An 18,465-nucleotide genomic window follows, 5' to 3' on the forward strand; every position below is an offset into this window, starting at 1 on the left:
TGAAAATTCATATTATGCATTGTCACTGTCAGACACTTCATGAATAGAACACACTGCAATGTTATATCATTTCCTGAAACTATTTCCTAAAATTATTTTACTCTTGCATGTTTGGGGGTATGATTTTTCTTTCTCCTTCAAAGGGGAGTTCATATCTGCATTTGTGGAATTCTTCCAGCTTTCTCATCCCCTAATGCTTTTCCAACATGCTGTACAGTGTTTCACTAAGTGCATATTTAGGTTTATTTGTACTCTGCCACATTCGGTGATAGGAGTGTAAGACAGGCTGAACCATATAGGTGTTTTTTTTGTTGTTGTTGTTGTTGTTTTTCGGTTCCCATGTAAGTGATCTGTCATATTGAATGTTTATAGAAAAGATAGCCCCTCACTTTCATACACCACTAACAGGGGACATGGTCCTTTTTAAAAGAAAAGGCAAAGGAAGACAAGGGAGCTGAGACACAAGGTTGGGGAAAGAAACCTACAGGCTGGCAGGAAGGGTCATCTCTCCAGACTTTCCAGTTCTGCAGATGTGGGTCCCTGCTGAAGCCCAACTTGGGTTCTTGTGCAGGTGTCTGGACAAGCGGCCCATGAGATATGGGCACATAGGATTTGGAAAGGGTTGCTGTAGTTTGAGTTCCAGCCCGCCTGGCACTGCTGTGAAAATTCATGCATATGTTAACTTATGTCCACGACCAGTTAGGGATAAAATGGGTAAATTCAGGAAGTTAGGCTCACTACCTTAGATTCCATGTTCATGAAAATTTGTGACAACATTTCTCCCTTCCTTTTTTTTTTTTTACTACTTTAATTATTAAATTTGTGTTTAAATTTTGGTTAGTTAACATATTGGGTGATATTAATTTCATTAGCAGAATTTACTGATTCATCACTTACATTAACACCCAGTACCCATCACAACGCATGGCCTACTTAAACCCCCTCACCCATTATCCCATCCCCCACACACCTGGCCTCTAGCAACCCTTAGTTTGTTCTCTAATATTAGAGTCTTTTATGTTTTTCTTGCTCTTTTTTCCCTTCGCCTATGTTCCTCTGTTGTGTTTCTTAAAATCCCCATATGAGGAAATCATATGATGTTTGTCTTTCTTTGACTGACTTACTTCGCTTAGCATGATACCCTCTAGCTACATCAACATCTTTGCAAATGGCAAGATTTCATTCTTATTTCTGACTGAGTAATATTCTAGTCTATACATATAGCACATTCATCACTCGGTGGACTTTTGGTCTCTTTCCTCACTTTGGCTCTCATTGGTAATGCTGCTGTAAACATTGGGGCACATGTACCTCCTCAAATCAGAATTTTTGTATTCTTTGGGTGAATACCTCATAGATCAATTGCTGGAGTGTAAGGTCGTTTCATTTTTAAGATTTTGAACTGTTTTCTGGAATGGCCACACTATGCATTTTCACCAAGAGTATAAAAGTGTTTTCTTTTCTCCTCAGCCTCATCAATATGTCTTGTTTCCTAGTTGTTAGTTTTAGACTTTCTGACAGTTTGAGGTTGTTTCTCATTGTAGTTTTCATTTGTATTTCCCTGATGATGAGTGATGTTGAGCATCTTTTTGTGTGTCGGTTAGCCATCTGGATGCTTTGTTTGGAAAAGTGTCTGGTCATGTCTTCTGCCCATTTCTTCACTGGATTAGTTGTATTTTTGGTGTTGAGTTTGATACATTATTTATAGATTTTGGATAGTAGGCCTTTATGAGATTTGTCATTTGCAAATACCTTTTTCAGTTCTGTAGGTTGCCTTTTAGTATAGTTGTTTGTTTCTTTAGCGCAGAAGCTTTTTATTTTGATGGAGCCCCAGTGTTGAATGTTTGCTATTGTTTCCTTTGCCTTCTGAGATGCGTCTACTAAGAAGTGGCGATGTCCAGTGTCAAAGAATTTGCTGCCTGAGTTCTCCTCTAGGATTTTGATGGTCTCTTGTCTCACGTTTAGGTCTTTCACCCATTTTGAATTTATTTTTGTGTATGGGGTAAGAAAGTGACTCGGTTTCATTCTTCTGCATCTTCTGGTCCGGTGTGCCCAACACCATTTGTTGACAAAATTGTCTTTTTTCCATTACATACTCTTTCCTGTTTCAGGCAAGATGAGGGGACCATACATTTGAGAGTCCATATCTGGGTTAACCTTTCTGTTCTATTGACCTGTGTGTCTCTTTTGTGCTTGTAGCATACTGTCTTGATGACTACAGCTTTGTAATATAGCATGAAGTCTTCAATCACGAAGTCTCCTGTTTCTTTGTGTAGCATAGACATGTCAATAATATCTGCTCCTTCAATCCTTAACATTGACTGTGTTTCCATTTCTTTCTGTCATCCTCAGTTTCTTTCATCATGTTATATAGTTTTCAGAGTATAGATCTTTGAACTCTTTAGGTATCCTATTATTTTTCGTACAATAGTAAACGGGATGGATTACTTTTTCTTTCTTTCTTTTTTTTTTTTTTTTCATTTGTCTTTCTGTTTCTTCACGATTGCTGTATAGAAATGCAATAGAATTCTGTATGTTGATTTTTTATCTTGTGGCTTTGCTGAATTGGTGTATCAGTTCTTGCAATGTTTTGGTGGAGTCTTGGGTTTTCTATGTAGAGTGTCATGTCATCTGTGAAGAGTGGAAGTTTGACTTCTTCCTTTCCAATTTGAATGTCCTTGTTTCTTTTTGTTGTCTGTTTGTGTGGATAAAGCTTCCAGGAATATGTTAGGTAGAATTATGAGAGTGGGCATTCTTGTGTTCGTGACATTAGAGGAAATTTGTTTTCCCAGTGAGGATATTAGCTGTGGGGTTTTCATATATGGACTTTATGGTGTCGAGGTATTTTTCCTCTATCCCTTGTTGAGGGTTTTTATCAAGAAAGGATGTTTTACTTTGTCAAAAGTTATTATTATTTTTGCCTCGATTGAGAGGGTCATCTAGTTGTTATCCTTTCTCTTATTACTGTGATGTATTACAGTGATTTATTTGTGAATATTGAACCACCCTTACAGCCAAGGAGTAAATCCAACCCTATCATGGTAAATGATATTTTAATGTATTGTTGGATTCGATTGGAAAGTATTTTCTTGAGAATTGTTGCATCCATGCTCATTAGGGCTAACAGCCTGTAAGTCTCGTTTTTAGTGGGGTTTAATCTGGTTTGGAACCATGGTCATACTGACCTTATAGAATGAGTTTGGAAGTTTTCTTTCCGTTTCTATTATTTGGAATAGTTTGAGAAGACTAGAATATTCTATTCTACTTAAATAGAATATTTACACTCTAATTATCCGGTAGAATTCACCTGTGAAGCCATGAAGCCCTCGACTTTGTGTGTCAGTAGGTTTTTGATTACTGATTCAATTTATTTGCTCCTTTCAGTCTGTTCAGGTTTCCTATTTCTTCACATTTAAGTTTAGTTAGTTTATATCATTCTGGTAATTTATCCATGTCTTTCAGATTGACCAATTTTTTGGCATATAAATTCCAAAATATTTTTTTATAATTGTATTTCTCTGGAGTTAGTTGTGATCTCTCCTCTCAAATTTGTGATTACATTTACTTAGTCCTGGAGGAAGATGGCAGTGTAGGAGGACGTTGGGCTCACTGGGTCCTGCTGATCACTTAGATTCCACTCACATCTGCCCAATTTACCCAGGAAACCACCAGAAGACTAGCAGAATGGACTCTCTGGAGCCAAGCATAGACGAGAGGCCCACAGAAGTGGATAGGAAGGTTGGAGAGGCGGTCCACGCTACATGGACTGGGTGGAGGGAAAAAGGCAGTGGAGGTGCAGCCAGCCCACCCAGCAAGGCAGAGCCCCCGAATCTGGCTTGCAAAAGCAGAGGGGCTGGATGGAGTGTGTTCTGACAGCCAGTGGGAATTAACATCTGGAATGTTATAATTCAACTGCGCTGCTCAGAGAGCGGGAGGGCTAAAGGACAATGGGAGAGAGAGTTGTTGAGCCCCACAGGATAGAGCTCAGCTTGGCGGGGAACAAAGGCACAGGGAAGAGCCATTTCCCTTGCCCATCCCCCAGCCAAAATCCCAAAGGGAACCAGTTCCTGGCACGAACTTGCTTGCACCGCACAAATACCCAACGCTGTGCTTCTGCGGATCCATCCCTCCAATGGGTCTGCCTCCCTCCCAGTGCCACAGGGCTCCTCCTGAAGTGGACCACCAAAGGAAAAGCGAGCTGAACCTGCCCCTCCCGCCCCTGTGCATCTTGTGGATCCATCCAGGCTAATATGGCAGATCCCATCAAAGCAGCGCCCAAGCCTGGAAGTGTGCAAGTAGCCCAGAGGCCACACCACTCCACAGTGAGTCCTGCCCCTGGGAAAGGGGAAGATAAGGTACACAGTAGTCTGACTGTGGCCCCAGCGGTGGGCTGGGGGCAGATATCCGGTCTGACTGCAGCCCCGCCCACCAATGGAAGTTACTCCAGACAGCACAGGGGAAGAACCCTGCAGTTCCGCGCCACACCAGAGACTCTCCAAAATGATGAATCGGAAGAATTCTACCCATCAGAAACTGCAGGAAATAGCGACAACTAATGAACTGATCAAAAACAATTTAAGCAGTATAGTAGAAAATGAATTTAAAATAATAGTCATAAAATTAATCGCTGGTCTTGAAAAAAGTATAGAGGACAGCAGAGAATCTACTAATACAGAGATCAAGGGACTAAGAAACAGTCAGGAGGAGCTAAAAATGCTATAAATGAGCTGCAAAACAAAATGGAGGCGACCACAGCTCAGATTGAAGAGGCAGAGAGAATAGGTGAATTAGAAGATAAAATTATAGACAAAGAAGAAGCTGAGAAAGAGAGATCAAAAAATCCAGGAGTATGAGGGGAGACTTAGAGAACTATGTGACATAATTAAATGAAATAATATATGCATAATTGGGATTCTAGAGGAGGAATAGGCAAAGGTGCTGAAGGTATACTTGAAGGAATTATAGCTGAGAACTTCCTTTATGTGGGGAAGGAAAAAGGCATTGAAATCCAAGAAGCACAGGGAACTCCCTTCAGATGTAACCTGAATCGATCTTCTTCATGACATATCATAGTGAAACTGACAAAATACAAGGAGAAAGAGAGAATTCTGAAAGCAGCTAGAGATAAACATGCTCTAACATATAAAGGGAGACCAAAAGACTAGTGACGGATCTCTCTACTGAAACGTGGCAGGCCAGAAAGGAATGGCAAGAAATCTTCAGTGTGATGAACAGAAAAATAATGCAGCTGAGAATCCTTTATCCAGCAAGTCTGTCATGTAGAATAGAAGAAGAGAAAGAGGTCTTCCCAAACAAAGAAAAACTGAAGGAATTCATCACCACTAAACCAGCTCTAAAGAGATCCTAGGGGGGATCATGTGAGACAAAGTACCAGAGACATCACTACAAGTATAAAACCTACAGATATCACAATGACTCTAAACCTATATCTTTCTATAATAACACTGAATGTAAATGGACTAAATGCTCCAACCAAAAGACATAGGGTATCAGAATGGATAAAAAAACAAGACCCATCTATTTGCTGTCTACAGCAGACTCATTTTATACCTGAGGATACCTTCAGATTGAAAGTGAAGGGATAGAGAACCAACTATCATGCTATTGGAAGTCAAAAGAAAGCTGGAGTAGCCATACTTATAACAGACAAACTAGACTTTAAAGGCTGTAACAAGAGATGAAGAAGGGCATTATATAATAATTACAGGGTCTATCCATCAGGAAGAGCTAACAATTATAAATGTCTATGAACCAAATACGGGAGCCCCCCAATATATAAAACAATCACAAACATAAGCAACCTTATTGATAAGAATGTGGTAATTGCAGTGGACTTTAATACTCCACTTACAACAGAGCACAGATGATCTAGACACAGGATCAATAAAGAAACAAGGGCCCTGAACGATACACTGGATCAGATGGACTTGACAGATATATGTAGAACTCTGCACCCCAGAGCAACGGAATATACCTTCTTCTTGAGTGCACATGGAACCTTCTCCAAGATAGATCATATACTGGGTCATAAAAGAGCCCTTCATAAGTATACAAGAATTGAGATCATAGCATGCATACTTTCAGACCACAATGTGATGAAACTTGAAATCAACCACAAGAAAAAGTCTGGAAAGCCTCCAAAAGCATGGAGGTTAAAGAACGCCCTACTAAAGAATGAATGGATCAACCAGGCAATTAGAGAAGAAATTTAAAAATATATGGAAACAAATGAAAATGAAAATTCAACAAACCAAATGCTTTGGGATGCAGCAAGGGCAGTCCTGAGAGGAAAATACATTGCAATCCAGGCCCATCTCAAGAAACAAGAAAAATCCCAAATACAAAATCTAACAGCACATCTAAAGGAAAAGAAGCAGAACAGCAAAGACACCCCAAACCCAGCAGAAGGAGAGAAATAATAAAGATCAGAGCAGAAATAAACAATACAGAATCTAAAAAAACTGTAGAGCTAATCAATGAAACCAAGAGTTTTTTTTTTTTTTGAAAAAATAAACAAAATTGATACACCTGGAGCCAGTCTTCTCTAAAAGAAAGGGAGATGACCCAAATAGATAAAATCATGAATGAAAATGGAATTATTACAACCACTCCCTCAGAAACACAAGCAATTATCAGGGAATACTATGAAAAATTATATGCCAACAAACTGGACAACCTGGAAGAAATGGACAAATTCCTAAGCAGCCACACACTTCCAAAACTCAAACAGGAAAAAATAGAAAGCTTGAACAGACCCAAAACCAGCGAAGAAACTGAATCAGTTATCAAAAATCTCCCCACAAATAAGAGTTCAGGACCAGATGGCTTCCCAGGGGAATTCTACCAGACATTAAAGCAGAGATAATACCTATCTTTCTCAATCTATTCCAAAAAATAGAAAGGGAAGGAAAACTTCCAGACTCATTCTATGAAATCAGCATTACTTTGATTCCTAAACCAGACAGAGACCCAGGAAAAAAAGAGTACAGGCCAATATCCCTGATGAATATGGATGCAAAAGTTCTCAATAAGATACCAGCACATCGAATTCAACAGCATATAAAAATAATTATTTACCATGATCAAGTGGGATTCATCACTGGGCTGCAGCGCTGGTTCAACATTCGCAAATCAATCAATGTGATACATCACATTAATAAAAGAAAAGATAAGAACCATATGATCCTGTCAATCGATGTAGAAAGAGCATTTGACAAAATTCAACATCGTTTCTTAAAAAAAAAACCCTCAAGACACTCGTAATAGGAGGAACCTACTTAAGCATCATAAAAGGCATTTATGAAAATCCCACAGCTGATATCATCCTCAATGGGGAAAAACAGAGCTTTCTCCCTGAGATCAGCAACACGACAGGGATGTCCACTCTCACTGCTGTTGTTTAACATAGTGTTGGAAGTTCTAGCATCAGCAACTAGACAAGAAAAGAAAATCAAGGCATCAAAATTGGCAAAGATGGAGTTAAGGTTTCGCATTTTGCAGATGACATGATATTATATATGGAAAACCTGATGACTCCACCAAAAGTCTGCTAGAACTGATACATGAGTTCAGTAAAATCTCAGGATACAAAATCAGTGTACAGAAATCAGTTGCATTCTTATACACTAATAATGAAGCAACAGAAAGACAAATAAAGAAACTGACCCCATTCACAATTGCACCAAGAATCATAAAATACCTTGGAATAAACCTAACCAAAGATGTAAAAGATCTGTATGCTGAAAACTATAGAAAGTTTATGAAGGAAATTGAAGAAGATATAAAGAAATGGAAAAACATTCCGTGCTCATGGATTGGAAGAATGAATATTGTTAAAATGTCAATACTACCCAAAGGTATCTACACATTCAATGCAATCCCAATCAAAACCGCACCAGCATTCTTCTCGAAGGTAGAACCAGTATTCCTAAAATTTGTACGGAACCACGAAAGGCCCCGAATAGCCAAAGTAATTTTGAAGAAGAATACCAAAGCGGGTATCACAATCCCAGACTTTACCCTCTACCACAAAGCTATAATCATCAAGACAGCATGGTATTGGCACAAAAAGAGACACATAGACCAATGGAATAGAATAGAAACCCCAAAGATAGACCCACAAAACTAATCTAGACCTGCGAACTAATCTTTGACAAAGCAGGATACAATATCCAATGGAACAAAAAGAGTCTCTTTAACAAATGATGCTGGGAGAACTGAGCAGCAACATGCATAAGGATGAAACTAGACCACTTTCTTACACCATTCACAAAAACAAACTAACAATGGATAAAGAACCTGAGTCTGAGACAGGAGACTCAGACTTTCTCCTAGAAGAGAAAGCAGGGAAAAACTCTGACCTCAGCTGCAGCAATTTCTTACTTGACCCAACCCCAAAGGCAAGGGAATTAAAAGCAAAAAGGAACTATTGGGACCTCATGAAGATAAAAAGCTTCTGCACCACAAAGTAAACAGTCAACAAAACTAAAAGGAAACCAATGGAATGGGAACAGATATTTGCAAGAGACATATTGGACAAAGGGCTAGTATCCAAAATGTATAAAGAGCTCACCAAACTCCCCACCTGAAAAACAAATAATCCAGTGAAGAAATGGGCAGAAAACATGAATAGACACTTCTCTAAAGAAGACATCCAGATGGGCATCAGGCACATGAAAAGATGCTCAAAGTCGCTCCTCATCAGGGAAATACAAATCAAAACCACACTCAGATATCACCTCATGCCAGTCAAAGTGGTCAAAATGAACAAAACAGGAGACTATAGATGCTGGAGAGGATGTGGAGAAACGGGAACCCTCTTGCACTGTTGGTGGGAATGCAAACTGGTGCAGCCGCTCTGGAAAACAGTGTGGAGGTTCCTCAAAAAATTAAAAATAGACCTACCCTATGACCCAGCAGTAGCACTGCTAGGAATTTACCCAAGGGTTACAGGAGTGCTGATGCATAGGGGCACTTGTACCCCAACGTTTATAGCAGCACTCTCAACAATAGCTAAATTATGCAAAGAGCCTAAATGTCCATCAACTGACAAATGGATAAAGAAATTGTGGTTTATATACACAATGGAATACTACGTGGCAATGAGAAAGACTGAAATATGGCCTTTTGTAGCAACATGGATGGAACTGGACAGTGTTATGCTAAGTGAAATAAGTCATACAGATAAGGACATATGTTTTCACTTCTATGTGGATCCTGAGAAACTTAACAGACGACCATGGGGGTGGGGAAGGCAAATAATGGTTGGAGAGGGAGGGAGCCAAAACAGAAGAGACTCCTCAAGACTGAGAACAAACTGAGGGTATATGGGGGGTGGGACGAGGGGAGGTTGGGTGATGGCCACTGAGGAGGGCACCTGTTGGGATGAGCACTGGGTGTTGTATGGAAACAAATTTGAAAATAAATTTCATATTAAAAAAATTTACTTCGTCCTTTCTCTTTTGTTTTTGCTAAGTATGGCCTCGGTTTATCATTTTTAGTTATGCTTCCAAAACCCCGCTTATAGTTTCATTGATCTGTTCTACTGTTTTTGTTTGTTTCTTTATCATTTATTTCTGGTCTAGTGTTCTTTATTTACCTTCTCCTGCTGGCTTCAGCGTTCATTTTCTGTTCATTTCCTAGCTTGTTTAGGTGTAACATGGTTGTGTGTTTGAGATTTTTCTTCTTTCTTGAGTTTGGCCTGTATTGCTATATATTTCCCTCTTCCAACCAGTTTTGCTGCATCCAGATGGTTTGGCACTGGCATGTTTCCGTTTTCACTTGCTTCCATGTATTTTTTACTGTTTCCTTAATTTCCTGAAAATCTCATACAATCTTTACTACAGTGTCTTTAACTTCATGTATTAGTGGTGTTGCCAAAGGTTTCTTGTGGTTGACTTCAAGTTTCATAGTGTCCTGGTCTGAAAATATGCTTGGTATTATGTCAATCTTTTTGTACTTGTAGAGGGCTGATTTGTGACATAGTATGTGATCTGTTCTGGGGAATGTTCTATGTGCACTCAAAAGGAATGTGTATTCTGCTGTTTAGAATGGAATGTTCTGAATATATCTGTTAAGTCCATTTGGTCCAGTGTGTCTTCCTTAGCCATTGTTTCCTTATTGATTTTCAGCTTAGATGATGTGTCCATTGTTGTAAGTGGAGCGTTAAAGTTCTCTATTATTATTATTGTATTATTATCAATTAGTTTCTTTATGTTTCTTATTAACTGATTTATATATATCAGTGGTTACAATTTTAGCATATAAAGATTTAAAGCTTTGTATCTTCTCATTGGATAGGCCAGTTTATGATGATATACTGCCTTCCTCATCTCTTGTAACAGATTTTGGTTAAAATCTAGTTAGTGTCATACGTGTATGGTACTACAACCTTCTTTCGACGTCCGTTAGCATGATAAATTGCTATCCCCCCCCCTCACTTTCAATCTACAGGTGTTTGGGTTGAAGATGAGTCTATTGTATGCAGTGTATAGAAGGTCTTGTATTTTTTTATCCATTCTGTTTTCCTATGCCTTTTGATTGGAGCATGTTGCCCTTTTACATTCACAGTGGTTATTGATAGATATAAACTTAGTGCCATTGTGTTACCTCTCACGTCACTATTTATGGAGATTTTCTCTGCTTATTTCTAGTCTTTGTTTCTTTTAGTCTTCCTTACCCACTCAAAGAGTCCCATTTAATATTTCTCAAAGGGTTGGTTTAGATGCCACGAACTCCTTTGGTTTTTGTTTGGGAAATTCTCTCTCTCCTTGTATCTGAATGACAGCCTTGATGGGTAAGGATTCTTGGCTGCATATTTTTGAATTGGGCATGTTGAGGATATCATGCCACTCCTTTCTTGCCTGCAGGTTTCTGTGGAGACATCTGCCATAATCTTTTATGTCTTCCCTTTTTAGTTAGCGACTTCTTTTGACTTGCTGCTTTTAGCGTTTTTCTTTCTATGTGTATTTTGTTAATTTTACTGTTATATGTCTCTCTGTTGCCAGCTTTTTTTTTTATTTTAATGGGAGTTCTCTGTGACTCATAGATGTGGACGACTGTTTCTTTCCCCAGTTTGTGGACATTTTCCACTATAATGCACTCAGATAAAACTTTTCCTTTTTTTTCTTCCTCTCGTTTTGCTCAGGGACTCCTTTTTTTTTCACTATATGAAGTTTATTGTCAAATTGGTTTCTATACAACACCCAGTGCTCATCCCAAAAGGTGCCCTCCTCAATACCCATCACCCACCCTCCCCTCCCTCCCACCCCCCCATCAACCCTCAGTGTGTTCTGTTTTTAAGAGTCTCTTACACTTTGGCTCTCTCCCACTCTCACCTCCTTTTTTTTCCTTCCCCTCCCCCATGGGTTTCTGTTAAGTTTTTCAGGATCCACATAAGAGTGAAACATATGGTATCTGTCTTTTTCTGTATGGCTTATTTCACTTAGCATAACACTCTCCAGTTCCATCCATGTTGCTACAAAGGGCCATATTTCATTCTTTCTCATTGCCACGTAGTACTCCTTTGTGTATATAAACCACAATTTCTCGGGGACTCCTTTGAAAAGAATTTTATTTCACTTTTTGGAGTTGCTGAGTTCCCGAAGTATACGTTTGAGATGCAATATTTAGTTTTCCTCTTCTTTGCTGCTTCATTTCCCCCATAATTTTATCTTCTATGTCACTTACTCATCTGCTTCTTTCCACCTGAGGTCATTATATACCATCAGTTTCACATTCCGTTTATAGCATTTGTAACGTTTCAGACTGACAAGTTTTTAGGTCTTTTCTATATGTAGACAGGGTATCCTCCTGTCTTGTTTGCTTTCTTGAAGCACAGCTAGTGTCCTTATGATAGTTTTTAAAAATTCTTTTTACTTATTATAGTTTTTAAAAATTCTGTTTGAGGCATATTTGTTATATGTGTTTTAATTATATCCCTTACAATGACCTTTTATCGTTTATTCTTTTGGAATGCATTCCTCCATCAGTCTGTATGTCTGTCTCTGCTTTCTTAAGTTTTCCAGAAAATCCTGTTATGTTTTCTGTTTCTAGAGTAGTGTCTTCATGAGAAGTGTTTACATACTGTTGAGGACCTGATATTCTGGAAGCATTTCTTGCATGTGCTGTGTGCACTGTGCTGTCATGTATTGGCTGCTGTGTCCCTCAAGTCAGTCCTCTGCAGGTTTCTCCTTGCCTCCAGTAGGGAGTTTTTCAACTTTGTCCAGTGTTGTGTTTTAACTAAGTGAGTTTGTTCTGACTGTTAAAAGAGGCTAATTCCTATCTCCCCTAGAAGTGAAGCTTTGCCTCACTATATGGTCAGTAGACTTGGTGCCTGTGGGGGTATATGGTGGTCTTTGGAGGGAGGGGCGTGGCGCTGGTCTGGGTTCTAGGCAGTCTTTTCCTAGTAAGGAAGCATCTGAGTAAGACAAGGGGGGTGGTCTTGGTGTCAGTGGCTCAGCTTCTACTGGGGGGTGCTGTGCTGCTCACTGAACTCTGTCCATGCTGATTGGCGGGAGGAAATATTGGCATCAGCAACCCCTCTAGTCCCTGCAGTTGGAGTTCCCAGCCGCCCCTGTTCAGGAAGCCCTCCCACAGAGAGAAAAATCTGTACTCGTTGGTCCCAGTCAGAACCCTGCCTTCACCCTGTCTGTGTCCAAGCCATTGGCCCACCTGGTGGCACAGAGCTCTTATATTTTATATCAGGAGCTCTAGCTGGGTTTCAAAAGTCCAAACTGTATGAACTCAATATTAGAGGGACCCCACCGATCCTCTGGGAGAGGGTTTTTCTGTGCTGTGGCTGGAGCTGGTTATCCCAGAAGGGCAGTTGCATGAACATTAGGGGCTTGGAGTTCATGGTAAAGAACGTCAAGAAGGCAGCGTCCAGTTAGGTGCTCTTAGCAGAGGCTCCAATGGTAATGACCAGGGCAGTGCAATGGTGCCTGTCAGCTCTCGTGTCCCATGAGAGGCAATGCCCCCTCTCCCAAATGCACTCCAAGAAGGGACTGTCTCTCTCTATGCCAGCCAGGGGACCCTCAGATCGTAGTGCCCCCCCCCCATTGGTCTCTGCTCTCCTTCTTCACAGGAGCACTGCCATGCCCACCAGGCTCCACCCCCGTGAGAGCATGGACTTCTAAATCTTTAGTCTTTGAACTCCACATTTACAGGAGGTTGACTTCATGATTACCTTATTTTAATCTTGACTGTGTCATGGGTGCCCAGATTAACCACTCCTTCTGAGGATGTCCGATATATATTTCCAGAAGAGATTGGCATTTCCATCCATGTTTTCTTTCTGCCTAGGCATCACCCATTCCATTATAGTTCTGAGTAGAACCCGTCGCAGAGGGAGGAAGAATTCCCTCATTTTTACTTCCCATGTGCTTGTTTGAACTGGACATTGGTCTCCTCTTTCCCTTGTTCTGAGAGCTACATCATCAGCTCTGCAGGTTCTGAGACTAGAGTATTTCATAATCAGGCGAGAATTACACCATTGGTTTTCCTGGGTCCCCAACTTGTGACAGTAGATCATGGGACTTCTCAACATATTTTGTCATGGAAACCAATGTGCTTTGGATTCTGTTGCTCAAGGGAATCCTGACTAATACATGGAGATGATTCATCTCTTGTTTAGAGGAATTGAATAAAGCTGTAGCTCATTGAATGTCCTGAGTAGCAAATGCCAGGAGGGAAGAGTCACGTTGTTTGATTGGGACAAGCGATGGGTGAAGATAATGGGGAGCTGTGGGATCCTGTGGTCCTGACTGCACAGGGAGTGCATCTAGGACTGCTTTAAGGTTCAGCTGTTGTGCCTCAGGAAATCTGTAATTCACTCATGTTGAGGGACAGGAGTAAGCAATGCAAACAACTGTGTCTTTGTGGTGTTAGTGCAGTTTTCCTATGACAACACAGTTGCTAATTCAGAAAGTTAATAGGTACGCACAGAATCCTGTGTCCAGGAACTGCTGTGTTGAGAGGAAACCCCAGACCCTGACAGGAAACCTGCCTGTATCCTCCCACTGCACCTGCTCCTGGGAACACAAAGCAAAATTGTGCATAGTGTGCGCCCCCTGGTGGTGCTGATCCCCCCTGCAGGGAGGTTTGTGTCTGGGCTCCCAGTGAGGTCTCCTCACTGTGTCTCTCGCACAGTAATATGTGGCCGTGTCCTCGGTCTTGAGGCTGTTCATCTGCAGATACAGCGTGTTCTTGGCGTTGTCTATGGAGATGGTGAATCGGCCCTTCACGGAGTCTGCGTAGCCTGTGCTACCTCCACTACCACTAATTCCTGCGACCCACTGCAGCCCCTTCCCTGGAGCCTGGCGGACCCAGCTCATTCCATATCTCCTGAAGGTGAATCCAGAGGCCACACAGGTGAGTCTCAGGGACCCCCCCGGCTTCACCAGGTCTCCTCCAGACTCCTCCAGCTGCTCGTCACACAGGACACCTGCAGACACAAGACATCTTGGTCAGGAAACCGTCACACATCTACTGGTCTCACTCATATCCACTCACATACTCAGTGTCTCTCGTTCACCATGAATTACCTTTTAAAAGAGCAACGAGGAAAACCCAGCCCAGCACAAACTCCATGGTGAGGTGTGTGTGTTCTCTGCTGATCACAGAATGGGAACACCTGGGACTCCCGGGGCTGGGGCTCCTCTCCCAGCTGCAGGGTTGGAGCTGGACTGGTTTAATCAGCACAGGGAGGGCCCTATTTGCATATCCTCTGACTATATATCAGGCTCCAGAATTAGATTTGTTTCTAATTTAAAACCAGTGTTTGAGAGGCACTTCTAGATCACTTCTTGCAGAAGGGACTGTGACAGTATAAATAATTCTAATCTGTGAACACAGTGATCTTTTCATCTGTGTTTGCCATTTTACATGTCTTTCTCCCAGCACATCATGTTTGGTATGCTATTTTACTTTTTAGTGAAATTTAATCCTAAATACTTTATTTTGTGCCATATATTTTAATGTGTGTTTATTTTTGTGTGACAGATAGAGGGAAGGAGAGAGAGATCAGAGAGAGAGAAGGGGACAGAGAATCCCAAGCAGGCTCTGCACAATCATTGCAGACCCTGCCTTAGAATTAAACTCAGGAACCATGAGATCATGACCTGAGCCAAAATCAACAGTAGGCCCTTAACGGATTGAGCCACACAGATGCTCCATTTTGTGCCATTTTCAATTGTGTGATTTTGTTATTTTTTTCATTATACTATGTTTTAGGTGTGTGGAAATACAACATATTTTTGTATGTTGATTTGTACCCTGAACTTTTCCTGAGTTTATTAGTTCTAATACTTTTTTTATGGAGTTTCTAAGATTTCACTATAAGTTCATGTGATTCTCAAACAAATAATTTTCTTCTTACTGATTTGCATGTCTTTATTTCATTTTCTTACCTAACTTTTATGGGTACATCTTCAACTTGTAGGACCAGAAAGGTTTTTCCTTCTTTGCTTCTGTGTTCTTTGTCTGGTCTAAGGATTCAACTGACATAAGACAGATCTACAGAAGACAATAAATTTCATTTTGCATGTGCACAAGCTTCCTAATAATATGATACCCAGAGAATGAAGAAAGTACGTGGCACTTGTGCCTTTTAGAATAAAAAACAATGGATTTGTGAAGAGTTAACAAGACAGAGATTTGGATTTGGGCAAGTCAATTAGTGAGGAATTAACAAGGCTTGTTTGCACAGCCTTCTTGGTGCTAAAGTTCCCATTTCTGGTGTAAGGATGGTTCTTCCGTTCTGGTAGAGGGAAAGGAAGTTTCCCAGGAGAGATTTATTTCCTTCTCTCAAGGGGACAAAGGAGGGTCACAGTTTCCTTAGACTAGCTGTTACTCAAGTGACTTTCCTCCAAATAAGCCATGTGACAAGATGACATACATTGGGTGCCATATTTTACTGGTCTTCATGTTACCATGCGGAATACCTATGTAGGGAATGAGAATCCTTGCCCGGCTCCTAATATGACAGGAAAAGCGTCAGTTTTTCACTGTTAAATATGCTGTCAGGTGTGGGCTTTTCATCTACGGCCACAATTTTGTGGAGGTAATTTCTTTCTTTCCCTCAGTTGCTGAGATTTTTTAATAATGACAATTTGTTGAATTTTTTCTAGTTTTATATGTATCAATAGATGATGATCTAGGTGATCAATAGATGTGACTGCATTGTCACATATGACCCTTTCATTGTGCTGTTGCATTTACTATGCTAGGAATTTTGTATGTATGTCCATCTGAGATACTGGCCTTTAGTTTCTCTTCTTAAGGTGTCTTTTGATTTCACATCATAGTAAGGTTGGTCTTGTAGATGAGTTGGGGCCTATTCCTTTCTTTTCAGTTTTTGGTAAGAGTCTGAGAGGTATTGGCATTAAATATCCTTTATATTTTGATACAATTCATAGATAAAGTCCTCTGTTACCAAGCTGAATTTTTTTCTTTAGGGGCGGGATATGATTAGATTATAGATTCAATCTTACTTGCTTTAATTCTGTTAATTTTCTATTTCTTCATGTACAGTCTTGTGGATTGTATAACTCTAGAAACTGCCTAGTTGCCCCTTAGTTATCTAATAATGGGTCTATAATTATCTAGGCCTTTTCTGTTATTGTTCTTCACTTCTTTGGTATCAGTTATGTCCCCTCCTTAATTCTGGTTGTATCTGTTTGAGTTTTACTTATTTCCTAGTAGAGATGCTTTTTCAATTGCATTTAGCTTTCCAGATATCAATTTCGATTTGTTAATTTTTTGTATTATTACACTCCTTATTCCTTTTATCTGTTCTAATAATTTCTAATGTTAGTTGAGTTAATAAAAATGCCAATGAATGTATCTGGGAAATTCTTATTTATATGGTACCACAAAGCACACGGAAGTGAGAAAACAATCCTGAGAAAGAAGAACAAACCTGGAGACAGCACACGTCCTTCTTTCTAAGTATATTGCAGAGGTACATTGTCTATAACACTGTGCTACTGGCATACAGTCAGACACACAGACCAGTGGAGCAGGTTACAGAGACCAGGATGAAATGTGTCTGGATGCAGTCAGCATATCCTCCATGAGATTTCATAGAATTAAAATTAGGGAAAAAATGGCCTCTTTCACAAATGGTTTTGAATTCCAGTGAGTAAAATAATGACATTTGGTCCTTATCTTATACCATACAGATATGTAGACTCCCATTCAGCTGCGATTGCCCCCTTGTGGTCCCCGTGCTCCTGTTGTTTCACAGACCCCTGCAGAGATACAGTGACTCCTTTATTCCCCTCCCCGTTTATGCAACAGGCAAGGGTGAGACCCTTGCATCATGAGCACTGCAGACCCTGCTGTTCACAGGATGACTCCTCCTACATATTTTCCATCTTTGAACCCTTCACTCTGCTTCTTGCCTATAAATATACAGTTATATTTCCTTCAATCATTGGTGAGCAACAATCTTGAATAGTTATCCTTATCAGCTGGCAAGAGTCAGAAGAACTTTTCATTTGATAATCGAGAGAAGGAAAAGAAAGATTTTTGGGCTCAGAAATTCTACTTTCATGAAACTGGGATAAATGTGCTCAGCTTCAAACATGCACCACCTTTAAGAAAAAAGGAAGTGTCAATCCCAGGGACACGTTGGAGTCTGAGATTCAGAGCATTCTGTCTTTGAACGTAACGGGTTTCCCCAGATTGATAATCAAATTGTTTCTTGTTGGTGATGCACTTCTAAATTACACTGTATTTCTTCTGGGATAGGAATGTCAATACCTGTTATGTTATGGTTACCATGCAGAAGCATTCAGAAAACAAAAATGGTTTTCTAGAAATGCAGGTCGGCTGATGGAGAGAGTTTCACCCCAGGATGGAAGGTACCACAGTCTCACCCTACCCAAGCTACATGGTTAGATTTGGGGTTTTAGAGGTAGTGAAATTTAGGTACGTTTTGGACTTGACTTAATATGTAATGATTTGACATGTTGCAGGATTTGGGGGTGTGGTAATGTGAGTGTCATGTGGGAGGGAGGTGAACTTTCCCTGACATCAGTGTGGACTGTGGTCATCTATGTCATTCTTGAACCTGTGTAGAATAACTTATGTGGCCAAAGGGACTTGTCACATGAGATTAATTTTGACACATTGATATTACTGCCATGTGTATGAGTCTGGGGATGGAGTTCAGGACACAGATGGGCAGTCACCAAATGTCCGTCTCGGAACTAAAGATGAGTAGGTCCTGAAGACAGCACATCTGTGGGAGGGAATACCTTGAGAATTGTGGGATGAAACCCCTCATCACCAGGCACAGACACTTTCTTGCATGAAGTTCAAGTCTCCCTCTGGATCTGAGTGTCTAACTGAACCCAGGTGGATATGCATGGATGTCCCCCAAATGCTCTGAGGTGAAGAGAAACGGTAAGGAAAGAAACATGAAGAAAGACAGATAACAAC

The 18,465-nt window shown here is 40.4% G+C and overlaps 1 gene segment (V, D, J or C); it reads right to left on the reverse strand.

The window, feature by feature from the left end:
- Positions 1–13,925: 13,925 nt before the first annotated feature.
- On the reverse strand, positions 13,926–14,745 carry LOC122239743. The segment is given in 2 exon segments: positions 13,926–14,464; positions 14,565–14,745. Coding segments are annotated over 2 exon segments (570 nt in total).
- Between the last annotated feature and the right edge of the window lie 3,720 nt (positions 14,746–18,465).

This window comes from Panthera tigris, chromosome B3, assembly GCF_018350195.1.
Source record: "Panthera tigris isolate Pti1 chromosome B3, P.tigris_Pti1_mat1.1, whole genome shotgun sequence".
NCBI lineage: Eukaryota > Metazoa > Chordata > Mammalia > Carnivora > Felidae > Panthera > Panthera tigris.